We start from the raw sequence: 14884 nt of genomic DNA, 5'->3' as shown, positions 1-14884 counted from the left end.
CAAAATGTCAACAGTGCTGAGGCTGAGAAATCTTGAGTTAGAACAGTGTTTCTCAACTTTTTTCATTTCATGGTACACATAAACTAATTACTAAAATTCTGCAGCACACGAAAAAATATATTTGCTTATCTGACAAAAAAAAAAGTAGGTGTAACTTTGACTTACTATAAAAAATTGTAATAATAGTTATTACCTACCCTTTTGCTCCAAAGTGACTTTTTAAAAAATCAGGTACTATACTTGTATAAGGACTTCTGGTACCAAGAATTAACCAATCAGATGCAACCTTACTATTATTATTATGTGACGTGACTAATAAGAATCAAATCTATCATATGACTTATATGTATATGGTTCAAGACCGGGCATTCACACCAGAGAGCTACTGTTGTGTTAGCTGTTGTCATTTTATCATTTGACAATCAAAGGGAAAAAAAGGTCAGTCCCCCTGACTGAACAGTCAGGTATTGCATGTTTAAAAAATTCTTGTGCCACACCACACTGGTTGAAAATCACTGAGTTAGACGATAGTTACAAAACTAGAAACGAGTCTACCTCTTTTACATAATTACTCTCCAAAAAGAACCACTAATGGGAAAACACCATTTTCTTTCCAACTACAGGTATGCACCAAGCATGACCCATCACCCAAATATCTATGACATTAGTCTTTCCAAAGTTATGCCGAGGCCAACTACTTCCTCCTCTAACATCACATCAGACTTCAAGAAAATTAGACCATAGTTTCTAGGTGCTTTAAATACCAAAGGTAATTAAACAGAATAATATAATATATAGCCGCTCCTATTATTTTCATTATATACTAAAAACTTCTATAGCTGTCTTCTTAAACAGTAATTGTGAGCTTTTTCTTATCTTTAGAAATTCTCTATCTTCCATTCTAATTTCTTTTCCTTTAGAAAGGCTAATAAATCTCCTGGCATACTAACTGCAGAGGAGGAAAAGAACTTTGTTCCTCAATTCTCAGTTAATTGCTCCTTTTATCCCGTAACAGCATGGCCTAATAAGCTGTTGAGACCAATATGTCACTTCCTCCCTAGATAAAATTTGTAGTCCCTCATTATTAATAACATAGGAGCTGGCAAAACAAGAAATATTCAATGTTATTGAGATATCAGTATAAACAAATATAGATTTTGTTCCAGGTAGATCTGAGCTCAAGTCCTTGCTCTGGTCATTTACAGTATGATTTTAACATCTCTAAGTCTTAATGTTCTTCATTTGTGAAATAGAAATACTAGCCTGAACCTCATCATATTGTACAAAAAAACAGAAATACGATATCTGAAAAGTAACTATACCTATGTGTGGAACAAACTATAAAACAATGGTGGCTATAACTACAATCATAACTAATGTTACAATTATTTAGCCACAAAACTCCTAATTTTTTATTTCTAAAAGTCTATCACTTCTTGGCAACTACAATGAGCTTTCTCTTTTTTTTCCCCTTCAATCCTCACCCAAAGATATATTTGTTGATTTTAGAGAGAGAAAAGAGAGAAACATCAACTGGTTTCCTCTCGTACAGGCTCCAACGCGACCAAACCCGTGACCTAGGTATGTGCCATGACCCAGAGACTTTTCTGTATATGAGATGATGCTTCAACCAAATGAGCCACCCAGCCAGGGAAGTACAATGAGCTTTTATTAAATGTATTTGGCATGTTTGGATATCGCCAATAAAGAGGGTGTGAGGCTTGCATATAGTAGTAGGAACACAGAGATTTTCAGTCAGGCTACTTAGGCTGTCACTTATTAGCTAATATGATCCAAGGGAAATTATTTAACTTTTCTGAGTTTGAGTTTCTGAAAATTGCTGTAACCAATTTTTATACCAATTAAATAGGCTAATTTAATAACTATAAACTACCATTGAAGTGTTACATATTATTGGTATTATACATAAGTGTGATAATACCATGTGATTAAAAACACTAGGTAGTATTTGCATATATCACATTGATACTTGACTGTCAATAGTCACTAAAGGATACATTATGAATTGGGCATAAATGGATGTATCAATGTACATATCATTAACATAAAAGAGCCAAAAATTTTCCTAATACATAAACCTTAAATAAGTTACAAAACTTTTATCCTCTAAGAAATAATTTTCCTAATTCACATACAAAAATATACTCTAGCCACAACTACATAAACACTGGTCTTGAAAAGTTCCAGGTAAATTTGGATTAAAGATAGTTATGACATTAATTAAATAATAGACAACTAAAATCTATTCCAAAATACAATACTAATCTTGAAATAATGATGATTCAAGGCAGTCCTTAGGGAACATCAATCGTCTCAGACAAAATGAGAAAAAGAACATTAGATCCTATTATTGTCAAAAAGGTTAAAATATACTGCATTATTTGGACAAAAGCACCAAAGAGTAGATAAAAGGCACTTCACCTCATTATCATTTATGTACAATATGTTCATTCACCTTAATGCATAAGAAAAGCCACCATTTTTCTAAAAATCATGGCAAATTAAAAGATTAGTATCAAAATGTCTACGTTTTCCTGAACCATTCAAATGCAGGCGGACCTGTAATTTCAGTGAAATTTTTTGAAAGGGCTTATTAAATTATGTGTAGTTTTCTTATAAAATTTTTAATAATGCTATTCTTTTCTAAAATATATTGTAAAGGGAAGGGGGGGGGGGGGGACCATGCAGAAGTCAAAATAAATTAGAAGCATCATCTACAAATGCTGCTAAAGCTAGGTGCTAAAAGGCATTCCAAGTGCAAGTGACCCAGAGGCAGAAAGCGCCACGCAGGGAGGACTGTAAATAGTTGCCTGGAGTTATGTCAACATTTTCCTCATTCTTCTGCTCCTGGCCTTTCGATGCTTCTAAGTCTTCCTCTGGCGGATGAATTACTACTGTGGGAATATCATCACTGGCAGGAGAAACCAGTAGTTCTGGGACCTGCAGCTGACTCTGTTGGGAACTTCTGGAGGTCAGGCGACTGATGCTAGGGCTAGAAGGAGGGCTGTTTGGAGGGGTGGGCACTGGGGTTGTACACCTCGAGCCTGCAGGGGTTCCAGCTCTCGCAGAAGGGAGAAGATGACTGAGAAGAACAGATAAAGGTGATTCTCCTCTCAGTGAAAGGTTTGAGGCAGACAGGCCTGTTCGCAAAGAGTGGCGGGAGGCTGAAAGGCCTTCCCCTGAGATAAAACAAATAAATGAAAAATGATGAAGTTCACTGCAGAAGACAAATAGAAACACACACCAAAAAAATCAATTCACACTGTAAATAGCAAGGTTTCAAGACCCAACACTCCAAACTCATGCTATCAGACAATCAGATTTTTAAATATTAGAAAGTCACTGAAAAATTGTTTAAGCTGTAATTAGTTCCCTGAAGGTATATCCAAAAAAAAGATAACAACAAAAAATGTTAATGTAGAAGGTAGTGGACAATATTATTAGTAATTAGAATGCCAATAGTGGCTTTTTTAAAAAAGAACAATATCAATGCAAAGTTGCTGCTTAAATAAATGATAAATATTAAATAAGAAGATAATATAAAAATCTAAGAAAAAGAACCCAAAACAAAACTTACCAGCAATAATAGCTTAGTATATTTGCCATACACTGTACTGAACCACAATAATTATCTCTCACCAGAAAAGTCCACATTGACCTTATTAATACTTCCTAACTTAAATCAAATCTTTGTAACATTAAGTCAACAGTGCATCACCTATTCATAGTGCTCACTTGTAAAATTTAAAAACATAACACGAGTTATTGTTTTAAGAAGAGAAATATAATGTCAATTTTAAAAGATATTCTTGAGCTTTCTAAAGATATTAATAAATGTCCTAAAATAGGCTTCCATTTGTGGTACAGCAGATAAATTTAAACAAATATGTTCAATCTTTAATCTACCTAGATAAAAATAAAGTATTTCTCACCAAAACAGCAAAAACAAAGTGAGTCTTGCATATTTTAAAAGGTAATGTCTATTTATACTTCAAACACCTATTCTACGAAATATACCTTCATAAAATTCCATTGTTTTTAGGAAAACAAGAAATGTAACAATAAATCCCATATGATCTAAGTCTAAGTAATCAAAGCTACATGCTCAAAAGATCCCAGAAATATTAAAAATAAAGATTAATCTTCAACCCATAAACAACCAACGTGTTTAGTTAAAAAATAAAGATACATGCAGGAAAACTGTTAAATTACAATACAAGCAATGAAACAGCACAATTCCCTTGTTAAAAAAGAAAACAGCCATTGTCTGATGATTAAAAGAAACCAATTGAAGAATAATCTGAAACCATTGCATATGAGAAATAAAGATTTCATAGGGTCTCTCTGGGAAAATGAACCCATTTCAGGGAAGTAGAGAATACACAATACATGAAAAATGTAAATGAGAAGCAAAATGTGACATACATGGTGTGCTTTTAAATTGAACTTAGGACCGTAAAAGATTTCTTCTATTCTTAAGCTTCCTTAACTGTACAAAGGCCCAATTTAAAACAGATTAAAAAGACTTTTTATTTTGGGGGGGGCGGGGGGGTAGGTAAAGAAGGGCGAGGGAGTGGGAACACCTGTAATAGTGTCAACAATAAAAATAAAGTTTAAAAAGAAAGAAAAAAATACTTTAGGTGGTTAAATGATCAGAAGAAAATGGACTCAAGTATTTTACCCTGAGCTTACAATGGTTACTGTCAACTTTAGATAAATTAAACCCTGTCACCTATGGCTGTTTGCCTGTAGAACACTTAAAAGCCTTATTATTTTAGGGACAGAAAGACACTGTGGCCCATCCTCCACTCCTCTTCACCATAATCCTCCTAAGCCTTGGGTAATAGCAGCAGCTAGAGGAAACAGTGACCCTCATAAGCAACTCTAACCTTCTGCACCTGGGTTTTCAGAGTCACTGTCACCAGCTCTCTTTGACAGCCAAAATAGAACCCCAGTGATGTAATCCTCCGCTTTAAAAAGAGGAAAGGCAAGGCCTCCATGTGTCCCAGCCTTCGGATAGTGACAAAGGTAAATGGCTAAAAAAAAAACAAAACAAAACAAAAAAAACAGTCTCCCCACACCCCACGTATAACCCACTGCTAGACCATGAAGGAGAGTGGAGAGAGGAAATACACAGGTCTGTGGAAAACATCAACTAGGTCGCTCCTAGCATAAGATAAGAGCAATCATAAAAACTTCTCACAAACTGTATAAAGAAAGAGCAGTGAAATCAGGAAACCAACCCCAAAACACTTGTTTATACCCAGAAATAAAGTATATTTAAGAGACAGAAAAAAAAAAAAATCACTAGCAAAAATCTAATATAGATAATAAAGTTCAAATCCAAGATTTAGAATTTTAAAAAGATTATACTAAATTTATAGATCATAATCTAAGCCTCTTTAATCAATTATATAAGAATTCTTGAACATAAATAAAAAAGCAGGAAGGAGAAGGAATTCAGATATAGTGATAGTATTTAAATATTACTGATACTTAAGTGTGCCATATTAATAAAGTGAATGCTTCATTTTTATTTCAATCATTTCTACAGATAATTCTGTCATGTTGAAAAACATTTTAGAAAGACATCTTAAAAATAAACAAATAACAATATTCTTTTTAAATAACAAAAAAGAAAAGGAAATGGCCTGTGTAATTATCTGGAAAAAAATATTTCTCTTTCCCCAAATGCTAATTGTAACATACTAGAATGCTGTTAGAAGTGTTAGACAAAAATGGATGCCATAACTTATCTCACCATTCCTTTCAAGCAAGTGAGGGTCAGAATGTTTCTTGCCTATATCTGCAAAAGATCGCACAAGGGGAATCCGACTGGTGAATCTTTTCTCATTCTGATGATGATGTCTCTTCAGAAGGGCTTCTCTGACATTCTCTCTAATGGACTCATCCAACTGGCCAGAGGCTATCATGTTGTCCAACACCATATCTATTCAAAGAAAAAATAAACAAATAAATAAATAAACACTTGAATGACTATAGCATGGAATACACTGTAAGTGAAACCATACTAAGAAAATGAGATTCTTACATAGCTCTGGAAAGCATTATTCTTTTCTTGTACTGAATAATGTATGCATCAAGATAAATATGAACATTATCCAACAAAAATGAACAAATTACACAGAGACCCTGATTTTAATAAGTACTATTATTTATAACGAGGCCACTGTTACACACTAATAGCCTCCCTATAGTTGAAAGTACTTTCCTGATAAGAATAAATTCTATTAAACTGAATATCTAATAATTTTGGCTTCCAAAGACATGAAGGTATTTTATTGCGTCGTCTCATACTTTTCCCCAAAACTGTAGATGAATATCTTAACTCATTCATTCATTTAATCATTAACTATTTACTGAGTACCTATTATGTGTTGGAAATACAGCAGTCAGCTAAACAGATTAAGTTTTTGCTCTCACTCTTGCAGAGGTATAGCGACAATGAGCAAATAGATAAAATATCATGAAGTAATAAGTTCTAGGAAGATGAATATATTAGGCTATAAGGAGGGTGCAGGGGATGGGGAGATGGATAGTGATGCCATTTTATAAATTACTGTGATGATTGAACTATTTTTAATTTGAATGGCTATAGCAAGGCCTAAAAATTCTACTTTATTTCCCTTATTTAAGAACCTCTAATTTCAGTACAACTTAAATATAAAAGTATCAATCTGCTCTAACCTGCTATTTCATCTAGAGTGCCTGCTCGCATATCCAGCATGACCGTTCCATTAAGGATGCAACTTCTTAGTTCAAAAAGACTGTGCAAAGAGAGAGTTGCCACATAGGGTTTACTCCACCGGTCACCACCATCTTCAACATCCTCTTCAAATTTCAGCCATCTGAAATGGATAATATATAAAAATATTTTATAAATAATGATGATTTCATTGGCCTATTTTAATATGATAAACGTAAACTTGTTCTTTTAAAGAGAAACAAGGATCACATCACCACCACCAAAACAAAATTTGGTTACAAACACATTTCTACAAATTAGGCTAATGGTTTACGATATCTATTAGTCACAAGTTAGCTTTGCAGTTCCTCCTACTGAGACCCAGTGCTGATTACCTGGCAGTTTCTTTCCATTCGTACTCTTCGCCATCTCTGTAGTACAGCTCGTCCATCTCCGTGAAGAGGTCATGTGGGATGTGCTCCTCATCGTCATCCTCCGTCCCGAGGATGAACTGGACCCGCTGGGACGGGGTGTCTTAACAAAATAAGGATTTAAATACATTCAACAGTGTTCTCCATTCAAAGATTAAATTCAGTTTTGAAAGGGAAATCCTTTGGTTATAATAAATGTACTCCAAAAAGAAATAAATAAATAAGAGTACACAGAAAATTCACATCACAGATGAAAAAGAAAAATTATATGTTAAAAATAAACAAGACTAATCGTGTAACTAACTGATGTAAAAACAAATTAACTGACATAAAAACAAACAAATGGCCCTAACCGGTTTGGCTCAGTGGATAGAGTATCGGCCTGTGGACTCAAGGGTCCCGGGTTCGATTCCAGTCAAGGGCATGTACCTGGGTTGCAGGCACATCCCCAGTGGGGAGTGTGCAGGAGGCAGCTGATGGATGTTTCTCTCTCATCGATGTTTCTAACTCTCTATTCCTCTCTGTAAAGTATCAATAAAATATATTTAAAAAAACAAAAACAAATGAAAATAATGCTATGCTCAAAGACAGGACTTTCCCCTCACTAAAAATATGTGGAAATGTTAAATAAAATAGAACATTAAAAAGTATATAATTAATATGTAGCTAAGTTCAAGAGTGAAAAAAAGAAAATCTCCAAGTTCCAAAAAATATGAGACAACCCAAACTACAGGTATATAGAAATCAACTTTTCCTACTATCATGGAGGAGCCAAACTCTGTCAGCTGAGGTTAGGGAGGCAGCACAGTCACGATAAGAAACAAATACCCCACGCATGGCATCCGAATTTAAACTATGCGGTATGGTATCTCCAAACAGAGAAGTGTGCATAAATTCTAGTCTAGGACAGTTGAAACAAACTATCAAACAACAACAAGCAATAATTAAAAACAAATTCAAATTCTGTTGAACATAAGAGACGAGCTCAAATTCAAAATATACACTGAAGTAAACAAACATTCACGCACTTGTAGATGCAACAAACAGGTATCAGAACAGGTTAAAGAGTAAATTAGAGGGAATTATTAAAGGAAAAGGCAGATCTGAGGAAATCAGACAGAATGCATCAATGAAAAATAAGATGAAAAACACAAAAGGTTAAGAAATGCAGAGAACAGAATAAGAAAGTTGAAAGGGAAAATCTCCAGAAAGAGGGCAATATAAACAATAGGGGAAAGGCAACCACAGAGCTCATCTAACTTGCTTATCCTCTCTCAGAGCTCAGAGACCTGTGCTGCCTGTTGTCCAATGTCTGAAAATTACCATTTCATATAGTTTACCCATTTTCCTGTTTAAAATGGGAGGGCAAATCCAATTAGTCCTGTTATTCCATCACGTCTAGAAGCCAAAGTCCTCTATAATCCCTTTTTAGAGAGTGGGGAAAAGAATGAAGGGACTTCATTCATAGCAATTTCTAGGATACATATTGGCAGTTGAAACCAAAATAAACCAACCTCAGTAGCATAAAAACTTTTCTAGGGATAGTTATCCCATTAAAAAGTCACAAATATGTCCTACGCCAAATTTATTTTCAAGCCACTGTATTTAGACTTCAAATATCATAACTTAGCTTGAACCATCAAATCACCCACCCAAGTGAACAGATAAACATACTTACTCACAGTTAAGTAAATAGCATTTCTATAAAAATATTGTGTGCCTTTTTATTCAGTATGAATTAGACACGTACTGATCCACTCACAGAACAGCCTAAGATATCCTAAACTGAATAGATACATGACACGGGACAGCAAAATACTTCTAAATTACTTTACATCATCGAACTTCACTAGTGATCTGTTTCCTTTGCTAGCTATATGACCTTTGTTAGCTATATGACCACTTAAGTATTTTATTAGTATCTTTCAATGCAGGCTGTCAAGCCCACCTTTTTGCCTCTCTAAGCTAAAGTTTCTCCATCTATACAATGAAAACTGTAATACCCATCTCTTAAAAAATACAGAGAAGAGTAAATAAAAAAGTGTATGTCAAGGGTTTGGTGCAATGCTTAGCACAGAACTGGCACTTAATATTTTACTAGGCCATCAGTATTTTCTTCCTTATGTTCATATGGTAGCTGTATTATACACAGTAATTCTTTCCCTCTTCACAAAAACGTTCCTTTACTATAGCACACAAGTGTCGACAGGGATGCAACTCACAGAGCTTTGCTGGAAGGCACACACACTAGTGTAAAGAGGGCCCTGTGGGCCCCTGTCGTCCTAAAAAACCACTGCCAACTAAGTGCAACTGACCATTCCCACCTCTCAGGACCACTTAAATCACCACCAACGATATTTATTATCAGGTAACACTCTCTTTCCTCTACTATATGCCTTTTTCCTCTGATTTTCTCTGCCTATTGGTACTTCTATGTTTCTCTACTTTTCAAACAAAAATCCCATCCTTCCATAAACCATATTATCAAATCAGAGCACTCTTTTTTGCTTAAATAATTAAGTAATCCAGCTTAGTGGGTAAGGTCTTCTGGCCAAAATGTTTAAAAATGAAGTAAAATATTCAATTTCTTTCAGGAGCCTGAAAATTCCAGATATTTGGTCATTGCTCATGTAAATAATAAAATATGTAATAGAAAAAGATAAATAAAACCCTACTAAATTGAAGTGTCAGTGCCAAAACTCAACTTTCACAATTCCAAGGCTGGAATACAATGAAAACAAAGCCCCCTACTTTTCTCATTTACCCAAAGTAGACCTTAACCTATAAACTAAATATTTTTCTTGAAGAAAATAATACTTACTTCAATTAATACCCTTCAATGCATATAATGTGTCTAAATTATTGCAGACAATTTTAAAAAGAAAACATTCAATTAAAAAAAAAAAATTTTTCCAGGAAAGAACTGTTTTATTTTACCATAAGAAGGAGATTCCCGTCCATCTTCTTTATCTGATTCCTTATCTTTTCTTCTCCGGTGGTGATGCTTGTGTCCACGATGCTTATGACGTCGACGACTCTCTTTACTAAATGGGACGTGAACACCAATATATACAGCTCGGTGACCTAGCAAATGGTTCAAAAACATATTACTGGTTTTCCAAGAAAAAAAGTGACATGTATAAAAGTATACCAAATGTACTATGATAAAAGAGAATTACATATAAGTTCACATAATTTAAAAAGCCAGTCTCCTATTTCTTCTCTTATTTTACAGAGCACTACACATTTATGAACAACCCTAGTTAGTAGAAGTCCTTAAGATATGCTTTAACGATAATTAAATACTCTATAAAAAATATTTACAAATAGATATTCATAAGTATTTACTAATTTCCTAAAAGTTTTGAAAATCAAGTCAGCAAGGTCCAAATTAGTGAGGGTTACATTAAAAGTAAATGGTCCAAATACTCCAATTTAAGGGTAGAAATTATCTGACTGGGAAACAAAACAATACAACAGTATGGTTATCATCTAGTTTTAGAACAGAAAAAGCTGCTGCTGATGTTGCAATATCCTGAGTTTGTATTCTGACCAACAGACTGGTTATGAAAGGTAATCTCTGCTCTTGTCTATTAACTAAAACTAAATCATGGAGCTAGACAGTAGCAGCACTGTAAACTACTAAGAAGCATTAATCTGATTTCTTAAATAGTTTTCATGAGGTTCCTACCTAAGCTGTGTTGAGGAAGAGGGGTCATGGACTACAAGTGTGCAACCAGGCAAAAACCATCGGCACAGTGCTACTTTTTGCTTTCATAACCAAAAATAATATAAACAAGTAATATGCTGAAATATGAAATGTCATTTCTTTCCTAACAAATTCCATAAGATGGTCAGAAAATAAATACCTCAAGAAATACAAGCTCTCATCTTTAGATGAGATTTGGAAGTAGAGTCAATCCTGATTACTCATGAATTCTGTATTTGCCAATCTGCCAATTCGATAAAATTTGTAACCCCAAACTGATAGAGATTTCGCAGTCATTTACAAACATGCACAGAGCAGCAAAAAAATTGACTTGCCTGACACTCGTTCCCAGCTAAGGCTGAAAAAAGGTGACACTCTGACTTCTTGTTTTGGTTGCCAATATATTAATGTCAATAGAGTAAATAATCACCTTTTAAATAAAAGGATACCAGACCTACAGCAAAGTATTAAAATAAAACTGTTTAGTCCTAGTTGGTTTTGCTCAGTGCATAGAACGTCGGCCTGTGGACTGAAGAGTCCCAGGTTGGATTCCAGCCAAGGGCACAAGCCTGGGTCCCGGGCTTGATCCCCAGTAGGGGGCATGCAGGAGGCAACCAATCAATGATTCTCTCTCATCATTGATGTTTCTTTTTTTTTTTTTTTTTTCATCATTGATGTTTCTATCTCTCTCTCCCTCTCCCATCCTCTCTGAAATCAATAAAAACCTATAAATAAATAAATAAATAAACAAACAAACAAGCAAGCATCTCCCAGTACCCACTACTCTCCCTAGTTTTTGGTAAGTACAAAAGAACTATAGAAATTAAATATCAATTATTTGAAAACATTTCACCAGAAAATCCCAAACTTAAAAATCAATTATAAAGTGCTTTTTTTTGGAATGATGGGAAACTTCTGGAATTAGAGAGTTGTGACGGTTGCACAACATAGTGAATATAGTAAAAAAAAAAAATGAATTATCCACTTTAAAATGGTGAATCTTGAGTGAATTATAGCTCAAGAAAAGTGGGGGAAAAACACAACTATAACAAAATTCAGTAATCTTATAATTTTATCTCAGTGAAACTATCTTCTTCTGAACACCAAAGAAAAGTGGAAATTAAGGAGTCAATTTCTCATTGCTACACACTGGGAATTACAAAGTTGTTACCCCAATTAGTACTAATGGGTTTTTGCACACAAGCCCTGATGCACCAAGACAAAAATAAATTGTATGAGTTAGCAATTTAGAAATAAATAAGTGACTTATTTATGAGTTTGCAATTTAGATAAAATAAAAATATGCTAGCATCCAAAGATTGAAAGCTCAAGCCTTATTTTTTTTTTTTGTTTTTATTATTGCCTGAGTGTTCTATGCTATAGTTTTCTCTCAGTTTTCTTTCACTTTTGCTTTTCATCAAAGCCCTATTTAGTCAAACTGAGATAAACTTAATCTCTCCCTCAAACTTGATACTGAAAATTAAATATATACAAAATTAAGGGGCCTTGGAGTAACTGAGGGAGGCCAAGAAACACAGTAAAATGCGTCTTTTCATATTCTAGGTCACAAATATTTGAGGTGTGACATTAAATGGTAAATGATGGGTTAAATGTATCACCATACATTTAAATTAGTAACATTACTGCTAAAAATTTTAACGTTGGTAGTCCCTGTAATTCACAGAGTCCAACCATAACCTTCTAGGTAACAGGTTCTTTCTGAAAGCCCTAGCAAGTCTACACTTTAAAAGTTGAATTTAAGAGACAGGGTGTTGTTTTTTCCTTTTCAGAAGGTAAATGTAGAGAACACTTGTGTCTCTTTCCATGTCCTTAATGACCCCAAGTGACACCAGTTTTCACAGAAGAGTTTAACTTAACAATGTGTCCTCAAAAAGACCCAAAGATAAGTCTACCAAAACATATGGCATGAACACCACCTTAACCAAGTGTTCAAGGTTAACATTACCAACAAGAAGTCATGTTGATATCCTATGTCTACAGATAGGATACACTGAGAAGAGTTCATTACTTCTGTGGTATGTTCCCCAAACATCCGTAATCTTGGTCTATTCCTATGATAACATTAGACAAACCCAAACTTCCAGACATTCTACAAAGTATTCAGCCGTGGGCAAACTACAGCCCACGGGCCGGATCCGGCCCGTTTGAAATAAATAAAACTAAAAAAAAAAAAAAGACCATACCCTTTTATGTAATGATGTTTACTTTGAATTTATATTAGTTCACACAAACACTCCATCCATGCTTTTGTTCCGGCCCTCCGGTCCAGTTTAAGAACCCATTGTGGCCCTCGAGTCAAAAAGTTTGCCCACCCCTGAACTACTACTCTCCAAAAAAGTCAAGGTCATGAAAAACAAGGAAGACGGAGAACTGTTACAGATTAGATGAGACTAAGGAGACACGACAATTAAATGCATTATTGGATCCTAAACTGTTCAACTAGAGCCTGGGACAGAAAGAGGACATCAGTGAAAAAACTGGTGAAATCTGAATAAAATCTGTAATTTAGTTAATAGACTTATACCAGTGTTAATTCCTTCATTCTCATAAACTTGTGCTGGTTACGTAAAATGTTAACAGAAAAAGCTGGGCGAAGGGTACACAGGAACAGTCTGTACTGTCTTTGCAACTCTTCCGTAAATCTAAATTTATTTCAAAAGAAAATTCTCAAAAAAGAAAGGAAACCACTTCTTTCTGCTTGGGGAAGAAAGATTGGCAAATAATTCATTTGCTCCACAATTCTATGCTGAGATTACAGCATTTTAAAAGGCTAATGTAACAAACCTATAAAATGAACATTTAGATGACAACTAGTGATGATTGTGGCTTTTATTAGGCTGGTACTCTAGTTTGCTCTTAATACAAATTACCCAACCTGCTAGAAATGAAAAAAATAAAAGTATTAACTGATTTTGTAACAGTGGCATTTCAGTTTTCCAAGTTAAATAATGGTAACCATTAATGAATTTTGTGTTATATAACCTATGTTATGCCAATACTTTCAACAAAGAGTAAATAAATAATCATGGAATGTTCTATTTGCGGATATGAGTGTTTGCTGTATTAATCTTTAAATTATATTAAGAAAATATAATTGAACACCCCTCTCAGTGTATGCTCTACCTCACAACAACAACAAAAAATACTTCAACAAATAGTAGGTAAAACTCAAAGGACAGTAACATTCATTAATAATTTACCCTGCTAACGTCAGTGTTTGTAAACAACCTTACTTTCTAGTTCTTCTTTTTCAAACTTGGTGTTCACAGTTGAGCTGGTTTTGCCAAGATCCACAACAGCTTCTTCATCAGGACCCTAAAAAGAAATTATTTTCATTGGCTCAAGAATCAATATATAGTGAGGACCTACTACTGGGTGCATTGTTGGAGACAGCCAAAAAGTATGTAAGATTGCCTTCCTATCGAAGGACTGAATTCTTATTACAGCTAACTTCATTCTTTGTAAAGTGTGCTTAAAGCTTTTCTTTGTAATCCACAGAAGACCATTCAAAAATCTCATGGTAAGAACTGAGACAACAAAGATTTTTAATTGGTATTCTATGGAAGTTACTAAGTAACTGGTACATATATTCGCTTCCACAGAAAGACCCTCCAGATCAGAAATTAAAGAAAATCTAGGGTGAGGGGCCCTTAGATATCAATACAGAATGCTTTATTTTTGTTCTTTGTACTTTGGCCCTCTGATTAAAGGGAAGTACTTAACTGAGCTATAATAGACTGGATTATAGTTAAACATAAAATTGTCAAAAACGTGTCTATAGACCTCGCATGTAGTACCACTGACAAATTAACCAAGAGCCAATCAAAGTTATAAGCACTTTTTATTGATACAAAGGAAAAACCATGCCAAAATTAAATACCTTAACAGTGGTCGGCAAACTGCGGCTCGCAAGCCACATATGGCTCTTTGGCCCCTTGAGTGTGGCTCTTCCACAAAATACCGACTTTTGCACATGGGCCACGAAGTTTCAATCGC

General features: G+C 34.5%; 1 protein-coding gene across 5 annotated transcripts in view; it reads right to left on the bottom strand.

The window, feature by feature from the left end:
• Nucleotides 1–14884, bottom strand: part of SLC4A7 (solute carrier family 4 member 7) — a 90820-nt gene that overhangs the window by 41704 nt on the left and 34232 nt on the right. For 3 of the 5 annotated variants that reach the window (XM_070433297.1, XM_070433296.1, XM_070433298.1), the window contains exons 2-6: nt 14122–14203; nt 10096–10242; nt 7123–7261; nt 6730–6890; nt 5783–5971 (exon numbers count right to left, since the gene is read on the bottom strand). In XM_070433297.1, the coding sequence (XP_070289398.1) occupies nt 5783–5971; nt 6730–6890; nt 7123–7261; nt 10096–10242; nt 14122–14203 (718 nt within the window). Of the gene's footprint in view, nt 1–2831; nt 3201–5782; nt 5972–6729; nt 6891–7122; nt 7262–10095; nt 10243–14121; nt 14204–14884 lie in introns of all 5 variants that reach the window. The other 2 variants (XM_070433294.1, XM_070433295.1) reach the window with 1 other exon arrangement.

This window comes from Myotis yumanensis, unplaced genomic scaffold (assembly GCF_028538775.1).
Source record: "Myotis yumanensis isolate MYYU_CA2020_CCGP unplaced genomic scaffold, mMyoYum1.0.hap1 SCAF_14, whole genome shotgun sequence".
In the NCBI taxonomy this organism is placed as follows: domain Eukaryota; kingdom Metazoa; phylum Chordata; class Mammalia; order Chiroptera; family Vespertilionidae; genus Myotis; species Myotis yumanensis.
The sequence above is the reverse complement of the archived record's forward strand: the minus strand, read 5'-3'. Positions and strand labels throughout refer to the sequence as shown.